This window comes from Orbicella franksi, chromosome 5 (assembly GCF_964199315.1).
Source record: "Orbicella franksi chromosome 5, jaOrbFran1.1, whole genome shotgun sequence".
NCBI lineage: Eukaryota > Metazoa > Cnidaria > Anthozoa > Scleractinia > Merulinidae > Orbicella > Orbicella franksi.
Genome location: NC_138149.1, coordinates 7341980 through 7358169, shown reverse-complemented (window position 1 = coordinate 7358169; position 16190 = coordinate 7341980). Strand labels below are relative to the sequence as shown.

Below are 16190 nucleotides of genomic sequence, written 5' to 3'. Positions count from 1 at the left end.
TTGACTGAGGGTGAAATGCAGACTGAACACAAAAACGTTGCGTGGCGACTAAAATCACGCTGCGAAGGAGACTAAGTTCTAGCGGGTCAGTTATAGTATTTACCTTCATTGTTTTAGCTAACATAGCTTTTTGAAATGATAAAGTAATCTTTGATACTATGATTTAAAACTTAAAAAGGTAAATATTAGAGTTTTAGCACTTCATCGTACTGAAATAATTAAGCTTATGTTTAAATACAAAAATTAACACCTACTATTGGCGTTGAGTCCTTGTGGCCTAATGGATAAGGCGTTGGCCTCCGGAGCCAAAGATTGTGGGTTCGAGTCCCATCAAGGACGTTATCTTGGCTTTTTTTTTTCCCGTTAGAAAATACTCTTTTTTTTTTCTTCTTAACTTTTAATTTAAGTACAGGGCAATATCACAAAAGCTTTGGAAAAATGATAGATTTGACTACTACACATCAGACTAAACAGTACACAGCGGACGTGCATGTACATATCAGCAAAAAAAAAAAAACCAAGTAGATTTGTCAACTTTGTTTTAACTTATCTCGCCCAATCTTGTTTGAAGATTTCCCGTTCGTTCCTAATGTTTCACTTCAGACTGATAATGAGCTAAGTATAAGTATGCTTCTACTCGAATAAATAAAGTCTCCATTTCGCGCGAACATTTGCTCGAACATTTAATATCCGAGAAGCTCACAGTTTTCCTGGAGTAAAGCTCTAGGAAAACTGTGAGCTTCAAATATTTTTCGCAACACGCGCTGGATCTGAAAATTGGGGAATATCACTTGGATATTCCCCACTTTTAGCTGGGAAAATAATTAGGTTTCCGTGACCTAGGGGGCAGTGAATGTTACAAATAAATTTACTTACGGAACAAATCACCAAAACTTGTTTCAGTGCCTGGCTGTAACACAGCCTAGTTTCGAAATCAATTTCATACACATGACAATTTATCATAATTTGTTATTCTGCACTTTGCTAAAAAAGAAAAAAAATGTACACCAACAACTTCATTTTGCACCAATGATTTACACCATTTTCAAAAATGGTGGACAAAAAATTAAAATAAGCATGTAAATATTAAGCTCTTTCCTTTTAGTAATGACAATGATTGGTCAGGATTTTACCCTCTTCTGTGTAACATGTGTAATAATGTTTGGAGCCCCACACACAAATAGCAAAGTTCTGGGAATGAATGTGAAATGACGTGAGGCTCCCAAACATGAGACTAGTGTTTGTGGGCCATTTATCCTGTAGCTCGTCTTCCCAAACCACTCTTTGGATTGTTACGCCACTGTCCGCCAAATTAATGGTTGGAAGCAGACTGCAAACCAATCATGACCTTGTACATATTTAAAATAGTTATCTTTTATTAGCATTCTGGTTTCCTTGCATTTTTTAATTTCGTAATAAAATATTGAGAACATAAAATAGTAAAATTCAAATGTAGCTATTAAGCAATGAGTTCAGGTGAAAAAGGTTGGGTGGTGTATCATAAATTTGTTGAAATCTTAGTCAGCAAGTTTTGAAACGTGGAAGTGACCCTGTTTACTTTTCAAATCAAGTCATCTTTCTTTATGCAAGATGGGCCTGACTAACATAACTCTGAGATGATTCTCGGTCATCTTTGAGCACAAAAATAATAAAGCTGAATGAAACACAACAGTCAACATGACCTGAACTCATAGGACAAATTATTTATAATAAGAATAAAATGGATATCACATTTTGGACCAGGTTTGCTGTCATTAGTGCTTTTCAATAATGAAAAAAATATAAGGCAAAAAATATACTGAAATAGAATTATTTGTGGTTCAAATCTGTTTTTGATTTTAAATGTATAAATTAGGTAATTTCCAATTTGAGTTGAAAGCAAAACTTTGCAAGTTTGGTTGGTCATTTCAATATTACCAGCTTAACTGCTACGGTTGTTTAACTAAACCACTTAGGAATAGCATGATTGACCAAATATGATTGTGCAATTACAGCTCTATACAACAATTAAGCTGACACGCTGTGTAACTTGTAACTTGACCCGACCCCCTCCCCCCTTTTGATTTCCCCTAGACCTGTCACTACGTCAGTGACCTCTACAAGGACAGTGCAACCTCTGGTTGCGACCACCTCTCATAAGCGACCACCTCTCCTCAGCGACCGGTTTTCCAAAATGGCAAAAGTTTCCAAGTCAAATAACTATGTTTGGAACCTCTTGTAAGCAACCACCTCTCATAAGCGACCACGACCACTTTTAGAGCTAAAAGTTTGAGATTTTCTTTTGTTTTTAACCTCCCATAAGTGACCACTTGAGAGATAATAAAGCAGAAATTGGATAATAAGGTGTCATAATCATGGATAGCACAAGAGACAGAAATTTCTCAACAGGAAGTACTGAATTTTTGACTCCTCATATGAATAAAACATTCAAAGGACCTCAGCAGTTACCATATGCTAATGAGACAAAATTTTGACCCAATATGGTCTTAGCTCTCGTTAGCGACCATCTAAGCTTGACATTTTGGGTAGTAGCCTACGGGAGGTTCGACTGTAGTTAATGTTAGGACCACAATAATAAGCCTAGTTAACATTACCACACTCAACTTTCCCAACATAAAAGAACATAGAAACAACTTTCCAGGGCTTTCCCGGGACTCTAAAATTCACATTAACCCTTTCACTCCCAAGATTTCAATATTAATTCTTCTTACTGTCTGCCACATATTTCATATCTTTTACTTGAGTTTAACAGATTTCCAGAACTTTCCAAGACCAGTAGCCCTTTTCCAGGACTTTCCAGTCCTGGAAAATGCTACAACAAAATTCCAGGACTTTCCAGGTTTTCCAGGACCCATACTGACCCTGTACATAAATACTTCTGTGAAACAGTAAATATATTCTAGGGTACACCTATACTAAATAATTTAAAGTCTTTTCAAGTGCCATTAAGTTTTCATCTTTAGAGCAATTTTCAGTTGAGTGTCGAAAGTAATTGGGCAATTACTTTGGTTTTGGTTTTGGGTTGTATGCAGACTTAACTTTTACCTACTGTTTCAGATTGGCTGGGTAGTCTAATTGGTGAGTGATTGGTTTTACGACACTCAATTGAAAACTGCTCTAATGCATATTTAATTGTTGTTTATTTAAGTTGCTGATGAAAGGGTACTGATCTTTAATATATTAGAAATGGATCATATCAATGATGTTTGGTTCAAACTTTGTACCAATGTGCCGTGCGCCAGTGAATTTTACATGCCCAGTCTTTATCAGCTGCGCAAAACTGGAGCAACTGGACCCAAACATAAACCCACCACTGCCGACTGGAACACCACCCAGACCATTAAAAGCATTCGGACCACTCTGCACACAGCGACACTGTCTGAAATCTGCACCAGAGATGTCTGCATCTGTGAAATCTACCACCACGTGGCTGGCAAACTCACAACCATAGAAACAAGTGTTTACCAAACAGCAGTCCACAAAAGAGACATTATGTGCAAAAGTAGTATGGGCAAATGAAAGACCAGAGAGGTTCTTCCCACTGAAATCAAGATTTCCTTTAGTCATGTTGTGGAAAACAAAGTCTGCATTTTTCATTCTGCAGCTTCTATTGCCAAGATCTGGACCTGAAGGTGTGCTGTTTGTGGTTGTCTGTCGAGTCAGTGTCGCTAGCATGTCATTGATTTCATTTTGGGTGAAGTCAGGTGCCGGAGGGGGAGGATCCAAGACATTTTCAACACCAGCTACCAAGTCACTGAGTTGGTAGTACTGAGCTTCGTTCACTATTTCTCTCAGCGACACTTCATCTTGGGGGAGCATATCGGCCCGAAAACCGTCACGGAGGTAGTTCAAAATGTGCCGGAAATGGGTGCCATCCCGGTCCACGAAATAACTCCCATCCGATTCCTGCACAAGTTTGTGTCTGCCAGAAAACATGGTGGCAAGCATGGAGTCCTTATCTCGCCTTAGTGTCTGAAGAGAGGTCGTGAAACGATGTCCTCCTATGTTGAGATGAACGGGTGACGATTGAAACTCGTAAACGTCTTGCATTCGTTTCTTTTCCTTCTCTATACGTAGCCTGGTCTCATCAAGGTCTTTGTACTGTTCTTGGATTGCCATTTCGTGGTCTTCTCGTGTAGTCTTCATCTCTTGTTCAAATGCTGTTCGATCCCTTTCCAGTTGCTCGCTCCATTTCGACAGCTCATTCTCCCGTTTTTCAAAGGACGCCAGTAGATCGTTTATTTTCCCGTGTACTTCGTGACTCCAAGCTTCCTTGTCTGACATGACGCTTGATTTAATCGCTGTTATCCCGCCAGTGGAAACGAAAATTCGGGGCACAAAAGCAAAAGAAACATTTAGCTTTCAATCGTTGGCACTGCAGGCTCAGGCAACCTCGTCCCCAGGGCCTTCTCCTATTCTCCCGTGCGCCATTTCGGAGAAGACCCTGGGGACGAGGCTGCATTGGAAAAGGAGTTCGGAGGAACGAAGATAACGAAGATGTTTTCGGAAGGGAGGCCCGGTTGGCAGCAGTAAGACGAACAAATGGATAATAAACAATTATTGGATGAAGTTTTTGTGATATCCAGAATAATCAAGGTCGAGGTAGGGGTTATATATAACAGCCGAAGCCGAAGGCTGAGCTCAGCCTTCGGCTTCGGCTGTGAGGCTGAGGCTCATAACCCTTACCGAGACCTTGATTATTCTGGATATCACAAAAACCGATTCTAATAATTGCTTTATTATACATTGAATTAAAAAAAAAAATGGAAGTCATGTTTTTGCTTCTTCACTGACGGCAAGCATAAAAGCGGGAGAACTTTACATGATTACCTTTAGAACTCGTGCACCGCAGTTATACATGACATGATTACCCATGACCTTGAGTGTCCTTGACGTGATTATTCTACAATCTGCAGCTAGATGACGTCACAGTCGCCGATTTCGGAAATTCACTCTACGCTTTCGGCCAATCGGAAAAGAGATAGTGAGTTCAATGTATAATAATTTAGAATAGTGGTGATCAGGAGCTAACATTATAAGATAATGGTTTGACACTGACTTTTTTTTTTGTTTGTTTGTTTTTTGTTTCGTACAAGACTTTTCGGCTAGTGCTCGAGCCTTCATCAGAGCGAATCTTTTGTGTTATACCACTGATTTACGGTAGCTTTCCAATGTACCGCCCGTTTCTCATGGTCAAGCCGCTTTTCTTACTGGTGGAGCCTTGGCACGAGAAAAGTTCGTTTCCCGCCGGCTACGAGAAGCGAAAAGGGCTATTAGGACGAGCACATATAGCAAGTCTCAGAGAATCGTTACAAGCAGGAGATTCGTGAAATAGTTTCCTTCCAAAAAATGTGTTGGACAATTCAACATGAGCATCCATAACACCAGGACACTGTTGGCTTTTTCCGCTGTCCGGGTTTGGGATAAAAACAACCTTCTTGCGAAAGGCTTTGCAATTGGGAAGGAAGGTGGGAGCACCAGAGAGAAAGGTCAAAATCTTTCTCTCCTCCTGTCCTCTCCTATTGCCATTCCCTTATGAAAGCCTGGTGTGCAGGTTAGCTCACCAGAAATCTTATGTTCACTTTACAATATTTTACCGCTTGAACTCCAGCAATGATTAGAGCTTATTTCTCTTTCACAAGAAAGATTGCTAATGTGGAGATTTTACTTCCTATTAGTGAGACAAGTATTCCTTTGACTCTTCACGCAAAAAAGCATTTTTTTATTTGGTCCAAATGTTGTTTGAATTTCATTTGTATAGAATTCCCCCTTCATTTCTCATTCATAGGTTTCACATTGTCCTCTTGGGTATTTAAGAAGCATTATAAATTACTCTTTGTATTAAAAATCCAGACGGTTGATTCAGCAGTTCGGCTTTCATGGCTGGACGCCTTCCAGCTTAAACATCACTGCATTGTCGGGCTCCATTAAACTGAAAATCACTCATTCTATTCAGTTTTCGATGAAACCCTTGAATTCTACTTATCCATAACCCTCCCCGTTTGGGGAGCAAATAAGGGAAGTGAACAACGCAATACATCGTTCGGAATTCTCCATGCCGAAATACAAAAGGGAAGGGGGGAGGGCTAATTCCCTCAGAAGAACAAATAAGGGGAGTGGGTAAGGCAATCTATCTATTCAGTATTCCCTAAGTGAGACATGACAAGGCAATCTATCTGCATGCCCCGAGTGGAGAACCCTCTCGCAGGCTGCGTTTTCATTTATGTTTGTGTGTTTATTTCTGCTCTCCTCTCCTTGGTCGCCCCAAAACACTGCACTCTTCACCGAGTCAACATTACATCTTCGAGCGCGTGAGCCAAAAGAACTCCTGCAGAAAAAGAACAAGACAATTCTATCAACCTTCTATTAAACTTGGAAAGATTGAAAAGAACTTGGTCATCAACGAAATCTTTTTCATAGAAAGAAGAACCAACACGATGGAATCCCGATTTCTCGAACCTCCAAAGAAAACAAAAACTAGTTCACTGCGAATAACGGGAATAGCGCAGAGCCGTAGTCAGAAGAAATATGACTGAGGCAATGTCCATGGTTAAATTCTCTTACTACGTATTAAGTGTGTTTATGTTAATTACATTTAGGGCCTGTTTACAAGGAGGGAGGGTTACCCTGACAAGCGGGTTAACCCTAGCTGGAGGGCAAAAGATAGCCCGGGTTTACAAGCAAAATTTCACAGGTAGGGTAACTCTGCAACCCAGGAAAACTTAATGCGCGGTTACACTCAAAGGGTCTGGAAACAAGTAGAAAGTTAACCCTACCTGGAGTGTTTACAAGGGAAAAAGTTAACCCGCCTACCAGAGGAACCCTAGCACGCAGATAGAGTAACCCGCCTACCCGGGTAACCCTTGCTGCCTTGTAAACGCGACGAAGACAAAAAAGAGGAAATGTGTGAGCGCTACGGTAACCCACTTGCTAGGATAACCCTCTCTCCTTGTAAACAAGCCCTTACACACAACAGTGGGATAACCCCAAAAAACAAAGAAAGAAAAAATGACTGAGGCAAGTGCTTTCGGTTTGCCTCATACTAGCTATGGCCTTGCAGCGTGCTACTAACTACATAACCGAATGCCTGGAAGAGACTAACAACTAACGATGATTTGAGTACCTGAGGCTTACGATCAGCATAAGGACTGATCATGACGTTAATCAACACGGGCTTTTTAATCTTTCTCGTCTCTTCGAAGGCGCTCTCTAACGCTGTTCTCAGTTCATCTGGAGTTTCTGCAAAGAAACCTTTGCCTCCAAACGCTCCGATGATTCGCTCATAACGAGCTTTTGGTAGAAGAGCTGTGGGTGGAGCCCTAAAGAGAAAGAGAGAAAACAAACAAGGGTTATCTTCACCGATTTTCGCCGTAAGAGAGAGATATCAAAATTTATGTATGGATTAGGAATAATGACCTTTTTACCGATGTCACGCTTTTCTTATTTTGTCAATCAATCAAAGAGAGAGAGAGACTGTCCTTTAGTTTGGTTTCTAGCCTCTGACCTGCCTGGCATGATTGAATTTGCCAGGGAGATTGACCTCCCAGCCGTTATACTGAGGTCTCGATATCATGGAAACACGTAGCCTCTAGTATCACTACAAGGCGACAGTCCACAAGTAGAGATGGGACCTCATAGTTCATAATTTTTTCACAAAGAAATGTATGCCAGGCGCAACACTTGCCATTGGGGGCAACGCATTGGAGTTGTTCGGCCAACAGATTCAAAGGAGATATCACGTGATCTTACCCTCTTGCAGGGTCCACCCCAAGCTCGCTCCAGCTCTCCTCGTCTACACCATTGTATATGCCATTGTTGTTGACGATCATGAAAACAATTGGCAGATTGTACCTGAGAAGAATAAAAACGTGTTCTTTATTTATTTACTAGGTGGCTTCAATCTTTTAGAGTACCTCTTCAAGTGTAGTAGTCTAGTAGCACAACTCAGTTCAGGTTGTATTTGTAAAGAAAAATTTGGCACATGTGAAACTGCATAGAGCATAATATGGGTACTCAAAACTTTATTGACATTTGAAAACTGTTTTAATCTACCACAAAATCAGAGATTAGTCATTCCGGCTGTTTAGCACTGTCACTTCAAAGCTCAAAATATCAATTCTCCTTGCATGTTGGCATATGTTTCTTTTAAAAGTAGTTGTGAGAATTCGGTGGTGCATCAAGACAATCTCCCCATTGATGATTTTCTTTATTCTCATGACCTGTCTCCTTAAATATGTATCAACATCACCAGGAGAGATTAGGTTTAAATCAGTGTAGCCATTATGTGGCCAATCTTTTCAGATGCACCCTACCTGCATGCAGTTTCAAGCTCCATTCCTGAAAACCCAAAAGCACTGTCACCTTGTACGCACACCACCCTCCTGGGGGGATTGGATCTATCAGCTTGACTTTCAGCTAACAGGGCAGCAGCGATGGCAAAACCAGTTCCCACTCCCATTGTGCCAAATGTGCCTGCATCTAGCCTGGGACAAATAATAAGAGAACACTTTGTATTATTACACATGTATACACATAATGATCCTCTGCACAATTTGATTGGTTTAGAAGTTGTAAAAAGTTTCTTAATCTTATTAAGGGGCAGCCAACAGATAAGCTGTTACTTTATAAATCTGTTGTCCAGTGAAAACCATGCTAGCAGGGAAATGCAAGGGCACCCACCAGACATAACCTAACCCTGACTAGCAAAATGAGTTTTCTGCAGGGATTACTTGACAACTAGGCGAAATGCGTTTGATTCTTTTTCCTAAAAGCACTGTTGATAGGTAGCTGGCTCTATATCCAGATTCCCAGATGGACTGAGTTTGCTCATTCTCTGACGACTCACTCCTTCCTAAGCAGCCTCAGGCCATCTGAAAATGAAGCTACTGGATCTGTGAGTGGATTAAAGTAGACAGCTGAGAAGTTAGCAAATCCTTTTGACAGGTTTGTTTGGAATTACACTGAATTACACCTATTACGCTAATGGCCAAGTGATTGAGGGACAGTCACATGGTTGCCCACCAACATAATATGTAAGGTAAATGAATGTTAAAGGTACACAGTCATGTAGTGCTTTAGTCCATTCGATTTTGATGTGAGAGGTTTGAGTTTACATATGGCTGGGTACTAGTGCTGTCTTCTTATACAGTGCCAGCTTTGCCAACTGAAGATAACAAAAAGTAGATGCTTCACAACAGTAGCAATCTTGTTTCTGTGTTCACTAGTGACTTAACAATGGATTGCTCGCTCTGTTTTCATTTAGTATTATTAATACCTGTTCCTAGGGAGGTGATTTGAGATCATAGTTCGACCAATGTCCATCGTGTTTGCTCCTTCATTAACTATGATACAATCATGAGGCAAATGCTTTATAAGCTGAAATAAAAAAAAACCTAACATTAAGCATTTGATAAGAGTAATTTTGCACTGATTGAGTAAACAAAATAAGTGAAAAATGTTTTTCTCACACCCTACAGGGGCCTGGGTATAGCCTTAGGTCATGTGACCTGTGGGGAAGGCTGTTGCTTCTGTTACTCATTCGAGGCTGGGTGCTTATTAACTTTTACTGCCTTTAGGATGGGGTTTATTTGAGGTGGGTGCTAATTCGAGGTTGGGCGCTTGTTCGTATAAATATGGTAATGAAACCTTTGCATGTATTATTCAATAGAATCCAACCTGTCCATAAACTTGGTAGTAATTCATTGGAACTGTTGTCTCCTTAGCAAGTTCCTAACAAAATGAAAGAAAAATGATAATTTTACAATCACCACCAAGAATAAGCTAGCTATCTACTAGAAATAATTTCTAGTAATTATTACCTTTTTTATCTGGTACAGTAGCATTTTATGGGTCATTTGTATGTACTTTCTCCTCTCCATTTACAATTTTTCGCACAGGTAAAAATGAATAAAATGTTCTTCAATAAGATCACACTATAATCTTATTATTGAAAAGGAACTGAATTATTTATTTCCTTTTTACAAAACATACAGAGCAGTCATTCTGAAGAGCTGATTTATTTGGACATGTCATTTGGAGTTAATCCTTCCCTCACTGATACAGTAGATATTGTACCTCATTCTTTTTCTTGTTAAGTTCTGATTTGTCCTTCAGTTCTCGACCCCATGATGGTGAACCACAAAGATTTGTTGGTCTTTCTCCAAAGGTCTTTATAACTGCTCCTACAAGCTAAAAATAGATGACACTAGTGCTGTCACTTGTCGATTATTACAGTTAAGGCCAATAAAAAAGAAGATATTTGACACATTTAATTAATATTTGAAAAAACATAATTTCATTTTGAAGATATTTCACCGCATAATTAATGTCCCCTTGATAACATTAGTGATGGGAATTAACTATTAAGTGAACACACTTGGATCAACTATGTAAAAGAAAGGTAGGTAATTAAAAGTCTGCATATGAGCCAAGTGGCCCATCAGGCTGGAACTTATCCCAGTTCCTATAGCATGAAGTGGCTAGGAGTATTTCTACTCCCCCCTGAATGGGATGCTAGTCCATCGCAGGGTTACCCCCAGCATTAAGTTCACCGGTAGCCATTTATACACCTGGGTAGAGAGAGGCACAAGGCAGTGACAATGTACCTGTTCTGCTACACTCTTCAAATCTCCTAAAAGTGCAACCTCTGCAGGAACATTGTTTTCCATTTCCTCTGCATGAAGATCCATCTATGGGCAAAAAAAAAAATCCAATAAGAATTTAGATACTAATTTACAATTACCAGACTTCAACTGTTTTTACATGTTTATACACTGAACTCGAACTTCTCTCAAATTTATAATGTACCATCAAGAATGTAATATTCGATAATACATCGTGCAGAAATTAATCTGAGTCTAGAGGAGAGATTACACTTTATCAGTTAACTAGAAAAACTGTCTTCTTTGAACAATCCGAATGTCCTATACCTGGATTATTTTAACATCAGCTTTGAACCTCGGAGGTCTCCCAAAATGCAGAATCCAGTTTAACCTTGCTCCAAACAGAAATATCACATCAGCTTGAGACAAGGCTCTGACAAAGAAAAAAAGAAACAATTCATGAACAACAATCTTAAGCAATTGCTCAATAATATATCGCTCCTTACATGTATATGAGCTTGGTAACATTGTTGTTGTATTGTATCATATCAATCTTGGACAGGTGACTGTGACCAACATTAATAGCTGTATGGAAATTTCAGGAGAAGCTGCATGGAAGCATGAAAGACATGATTTGTGGAGAGACCACAAAGGATGCAATTGCCTGTATATACCTGTAACCTTTACATGTGTACATTCAACCTTGTTCCTAGGGTCTCTAGCAGGGTAGGGAGGAGGGTTCTAGCACTCTTTCACTGTAGGAGGTGAGGATGGGGCATGCGAGGGGGATGAGGAGTCCCGCCCCTCTCTCACACGAGGGGGGTGGAGGGATGGGAAGAAGAGAGCCCCTTGGTATGTGGTTGTGCACGCATTGTGCTTGTATGACAGTAGGAACACATTGGATGTACCTTGATCTGGCTGCTGCAACACACAGGGGATGTTCATCAGAAATCACTCCCTTCCCCATGGGTGTGGGGAGAAATGGTAACTTGCATCTCTCAACAAACTCCTGAAGAGGCTTCTCGGCATGTGCATAAGCTGCACCTATATTAAAAAATGAAATTAACTGTAAAAAAAAAAAACATGAAACACAGTCAAGACCCTACCACTGAAGTAAAATCTAATGTTTCTTCCAGCATGAGTATTTGTTGTGTCCTTACCTTTGCCAATTATTACAAGGGGTTTCTTTGCTTCTCTAAGAACCTTGATTGCTTTTTCCACTGCAGATGGATCTGCAAGACACTTTGGAGGAGCTGGAGAACACCGAATTGACCTTTGAAGAAAATATTAACCCTGTCACTCAAACCTGAAAATATCTAAACTTCCCTCACTAATTTTCATACAGTAAAAACTGCCTTATAGCTACCCCATCAGTATGGCTACCTCATTATTATGCCCACTTTATTCTGGCCCAAGCAAAAGCTCAGTCAGTCATTTCCTCATTCAAAGAACCCCTTCAAAATATAGCCACCCCATTAATACAGCCATATTTTTGTGGCCTGTTAGTGACTGGATTAATGGGGTTCCACTGTACTTACATGAACATCCCTAACTTGATGCTAGTTCTGAAAGTTTCATGATATCCTCAAGTTGATGATTTTCTGTTTTCTCATGACCTTACTACTGGATACCAAATTGATATTGTAAGGAGAAACTAGTAGATGTTGATCGCTCGTGGGAATTAACAAGTTAGAAAATTTATTTAGGTGCACATAAATACTAACAGGTTATAAGTCACCTTGCCTTACAGGCTGCCACTTTCTCTGTGATCATATTTCCTGGCAAGTCCAGATAACAAGCTCCTGGTCTACCATATATACTTGTTCGCACAGCCTAGGAAACTAGTGAAAATTAGCATGAAATCTATTATCAGGTTTGATTTGCTTGTTCCCAAAAGTAACTCCTCATTAAGGATTTTTCATTTCAGAATATACAACATTCTAATGTGTACTACACAATTTGCTAAATAAAACAAGAAAGGTAACGAATTAATATTTCATAATTTACTGCTCCAATTCATAATGACCATTCACCTTTTCAACAAAGAATGGTATCTCGCCTGCACAGCTTGGTCTTGCAGAATACTTGGCATAAGGTCTTGCTGCTTCAACCTGGAACAATTTGCAGCAAATTTATAGCAATTATGTTGTAGATATTAGATATTTGTAGATACTTTTGAGGGAGGACTGTGATGGCCTAATGATTAGTATGGTGGACTCTGAATCAACTGGTTAAGACTCAACCAAAGGCAAGAGTTGTTGTGCTGTGTTCTTAGGCAAGACACTTTACTCTTGCAATGCCTCTCTTGTCCCAGGTGTATTGATAATGGGTACCGACAAATTTAATGCTAGGATGTAATCACTGTGATGCTCTAGAATCTCATACAGAAGGGGAGTAGAAATATTCCTAGTCGCCTCACACTATAGAAACCAGAGGTAGCAATGGCCCCATAGTCATCATCAAGTTGTGATGCAGTTACATTAAGATATGCCACATTTGGAGAGGACTCAAGAAGCTAAAGAGTTGATGCTGGCTCTGCCTCAAGCAACTTTTGCGCTTCTTCTGTGCTCTTGAAACCTCCTGTATGCATCTAAATTGATCTATGAATTAACGCTTAAGCATGAATTAAATGTTCCAGAAAATCTAACCCAGATATATGTTCCCTACATGTATGACAGTCAAGCTATGATTATAATTATCATATTTATTTAAATATACTTCTGTACCTGTGGAGATTCCTGAAAAGCACCCATGCTTTCTTGATCAACATCACTTGAACCACCAATCACTAAAACTGGCCTGAAGACAAAACACCAACAATATTAATCGCCATTATCTACCTGCCAACTCTCATGGCTTAGGCACGAGTGACAAACTTGTCAGTCTCCTGACAAGTTTGTACAAGGTCCCATATAAAGAGCACAGTCTGAATAATATTTTGCACACTAACCAGCAGTTACTCATGGCATTTGCCATTCCACCCAGGGCATGTATTAATCCTGGTCCAGAAACCACAAGGCAAACACCAGGTCTGCAACAAAAATCAAAAAGTTCATTTTACATTGTACACTGTTCAAAGGAGATGTAATAAGTATTAAAATGATTTACAAATCAATACAATTAATTATCAGGATAAAAATAGAAATATATAACAGAGCAACAAATAAGAAAGTTGTTGATGAAAGGCTGGCCACTTGGAGATTAATAAATGTGATGACTAATAAGCAAATAATAAATACTTAAAACTCACGAGCAATAAATAAAGCATTACTTTTATTGCTCATGTTATGAAGCAGCTATCACAAGCCAGCAACTGGTGCTGTGAGAAAAGAAAAGAAATTAAAAAAAGAAAAGGGACTGAAATATAAACAGTTCTACCAAGAGAACACACTGGACCCATTGATTAATTCAGTCCAAGACTGCCAGAGAGTATTAATAAAGTACTAAGTCTACAAAATATCTCACCTCCCAGTTAGATATCCAATAGCTGATGCTGCATAGCAAGCCTGTAGACAAGACAGGGAGATAACAGCCTTGTAAAATTAATTTATCAGGTATGTACATAGCATGCGCAGTCTACTTTTCTACAGAAAATCCCTTGTTTTAGCCCATGCCTCTATAACTACAGTATTATTACTAATGGCCCATCCCTTGGCTGCTGAATACCACCTGACTGCCTATTTTGCAGCCTATTTGTCAGAATATATAAAACAAATGTCAATTATTGTTATGTGACGCATAGAAGTTGACACAAAGAGGCTAGCATTCTGAAAGAAATCCAACGTTATTAACCTAAGTAAGAGACTAAATGCCGAAAAGGAGTGTTCAGTTCTATTTTCCCACCCACCCAACCACCAGGGTGCATTCAGAGAAGGTTAAGCCCAAAATCTTCAGCACGGCCTGTGCAATTGGACTTTTTGGCGTATAACAGCGTCCACATTTATAGCTGCTGGTAAGGTAAGGTAAAGACTACATACCAGCCAAGAGACCCATCAGGCTGGAGCTTATTCCAGTTTCTGTAGCATGAAGCGACTAGGAGTATTTATTCTCCCCGATGGGATGCTAGTCCATTGCATTGCAGGGTTACCCCTAGCATTTATAGGTCACTGGTACCCACTTATACACCTGGATGGAGAGAGGCACTCCGAGAGTAAAGTGTCTGGCCCAAGAACACAACACGGTGGTGGAAGTCTTGCAGAATACACCCTGGCCCGACCGATATCCCTCCTCCTAACACAGAATTGATCCTAAGTAACGGGTGGAAAGTACACACCTTCACAAAAACAGTTGAACAGGAAACATCTAATAAAGGACGTAAAAGTTAAATTTTTCATAAAACGTGGTCAGAATCCTTACTCTGTAGAGTCTAACCTCTCTAATACGAACACCAAAGGGGCACTGCGATACTGGATTACAATTATAGTTCCGTGGCAATAAAAAAAATTATTACAGAGGAAGAGATTACAGGAATCCTGGTTTCTGTTGGGCGTGTCCATATCATGGACGTGTCCGTAAGGAGAGATTTGGCTGTAGCTATTTAACAAGATATTAAAAAGAATGAAATAACCCATAGGACACTGAACTTAGAGGCGGGGTTCCTTACCGCTTGCTCGTTTCTCATACCGATGTATTTGATGCCTTCTGCCTGTGCAGCACCCGCGATCTCGATAACTGGAATGCCCACAACTCCGAACATGTATTCCACACCTTGAGACTTCAAGGCAGACGCAAGCAGCGAGGCACCATTGAGAAACTCCTCGTCAACCTCGTCCTCTTGTTCCGCCATCTTGTCTCAAGTTAAATTGTACGTGGTGTAAGTCATATTCCTTAATTCTCATTCCCAGATCTCCTTGCCGCCATGAAACCGCTGTTTCGAATTCGCAGCCGCGCCGTTATTTGGTTCGTCACGCAATACTATTGAGGCGTTGCGTGACGACTCACTAGTGTCCAGTCGACTCTTAGGTCGGTTCCCGCTCGGACCTGATCTCATTCCTCCCTTCGAGCGCAGTCTCTAACCAGGAAAAATTACAAACGCCTGATCCCACGTAAACGCCGGGTCTCCAAGGTGGAGTTGTATTGTTAGAGCTCCTCATGCATCAACTATTTAATCGAACTTGTGTTATATGCTTTAGAGGTAATGGCAGGGTGTATAGCTGCGAAAATGAATGAATGCCAAGAGCCCAGCTTGAGTAAACAGCAAGCCTTCAAGATTTCTCGTTGTCCTATACTTTTAACTATATCTTTAACTTAAGAAACACATGGGATTTTCTTTTCCTCAACGTAAGCTAAGGCAGCAGACTAAATCCAAAAACTTTTTTTTGTGGGTGGGGTAGGGGTTAGAAATCGATTAATTTAGTTATCAAATGAAAGTATGAAAGCGACTCTACTCTTCATACAAGTGGCTGCTTTGTCCAAAATATTAGCCACAATGGAAGGGATACTCATGACGCTGAGAAATATGTTAACCAACAGAGGTGCATGAGCTAAATTCGGGGTTGCGTGATGATAAACGAGGAAAGTGTTGGGGTGACGCAAAACAAATCACTTTAGTCACGCGAGCTAGTTACCCAAAAGCTTACTTGAGATTTG

At 40.1% G+C, this 16190-nt stretch overlaps 3 protein-coding genes and 1 non-coding gene across 4 annotated transcripts in view; 2 read left to right on the top strand and 2 right to left on the bottom strand.

Annotated features, from left to right (window-relative positions):
• LOC145488634 (neuroligin-4, X-linked-like) overlaps positions 1 to 16190 on the top strand; it is a 198055-nt gene that overhangs the window by 135305 nt on the left and 46560 nt on the right. The window lies entirely within an intron of this gene.
• Trnar-ccg (transfer RNA arginine (anticodon CCG)) lies at positions 267 to 339 on the top strand. The gene has a single exon. It is a non-coding gene; the product is annotated as a tRNA-Arg (tRNA).
• On the bottom strand, positions 2573 to 4745 carry LOC145488648 (uncharacterized). The gene has a single exon (XM_081467559.1). It carries the CDS (start codon positions 4282 to 4284, stop codon positions 3181 to 3183), a length of 1104 nt encoding a protein of 367 aa, XP_081323685.1. The 5' UTR covers positions 4285 to 4745; the 3' UTR covers positions 2573 to 3180.
• Positions 4760 to 16121, bottom strand: LOC145488636 (2-hydroxyacyl-CoA lyase 1-like). Its single transcript, XM_081467540.1, has 17 exons — positions 15205 to 16121; positions 14067 to 14107; positions 13552 to 13632; positions 13328 to 13400; positions 12635 to 12712; positions 12340 to 12434; positions 11762 to 11874; positions 11510 to 11645; positions 10929 to 11034; positions 10605 to 10688; positions 10075 to 10188; positions 9676 to 9729; positions 9275 to 9375; positions 8313 to 8483; positions 7750 to 7851; positions 7124 to 7319; positions 4760 to 6328 (listed from the first exon to the last, which is right to left on the bottom strand). The coding sequence occupies exons 1-17, from the start codon at positions 15385 to 15387 to the stop codon at positions 6296 to 6298; spliced, it is 1761 nt and encodes a 586-aa protein (XP_081323666.1). The 5' UTR covers positions 15388 to 16121; the 3' UTR covers positions 4760 to 6295.

Excerpts from the sequence above, each read along its gene's own strand:
- LOC145488648 (XM_081467559.1), bottom strand. The coding sequence starts at position 4,284 with ATGTCAGACAAGGAAGCTTGGAGTCACGAAGTACACGGGAAAATAAAC.
- LOC145488636 (XM_081467540.1), bottom strand. The coding sequence starts at position 15,387 with ATGGCGGAACAAGAGGACGAGGTTGACGAGGAGTTTCTCAATGGTGCC. Across the intron at positions 11,035-11,509 it reads GTTGCAGCAGCCAGATCAAG|AGCCTTGTCTCAAGCTGATG; the intron begins GTACATCCAATG and ends TTTCTTTGTCAG. Across the intron at positions 10,689-10,928 it reads CTGATGTTAAAATAATCCAG|ATGGATCTTCATGCAGAGGA; the intron begins GTATAGGACATT and ends TTTTGCCCATAG.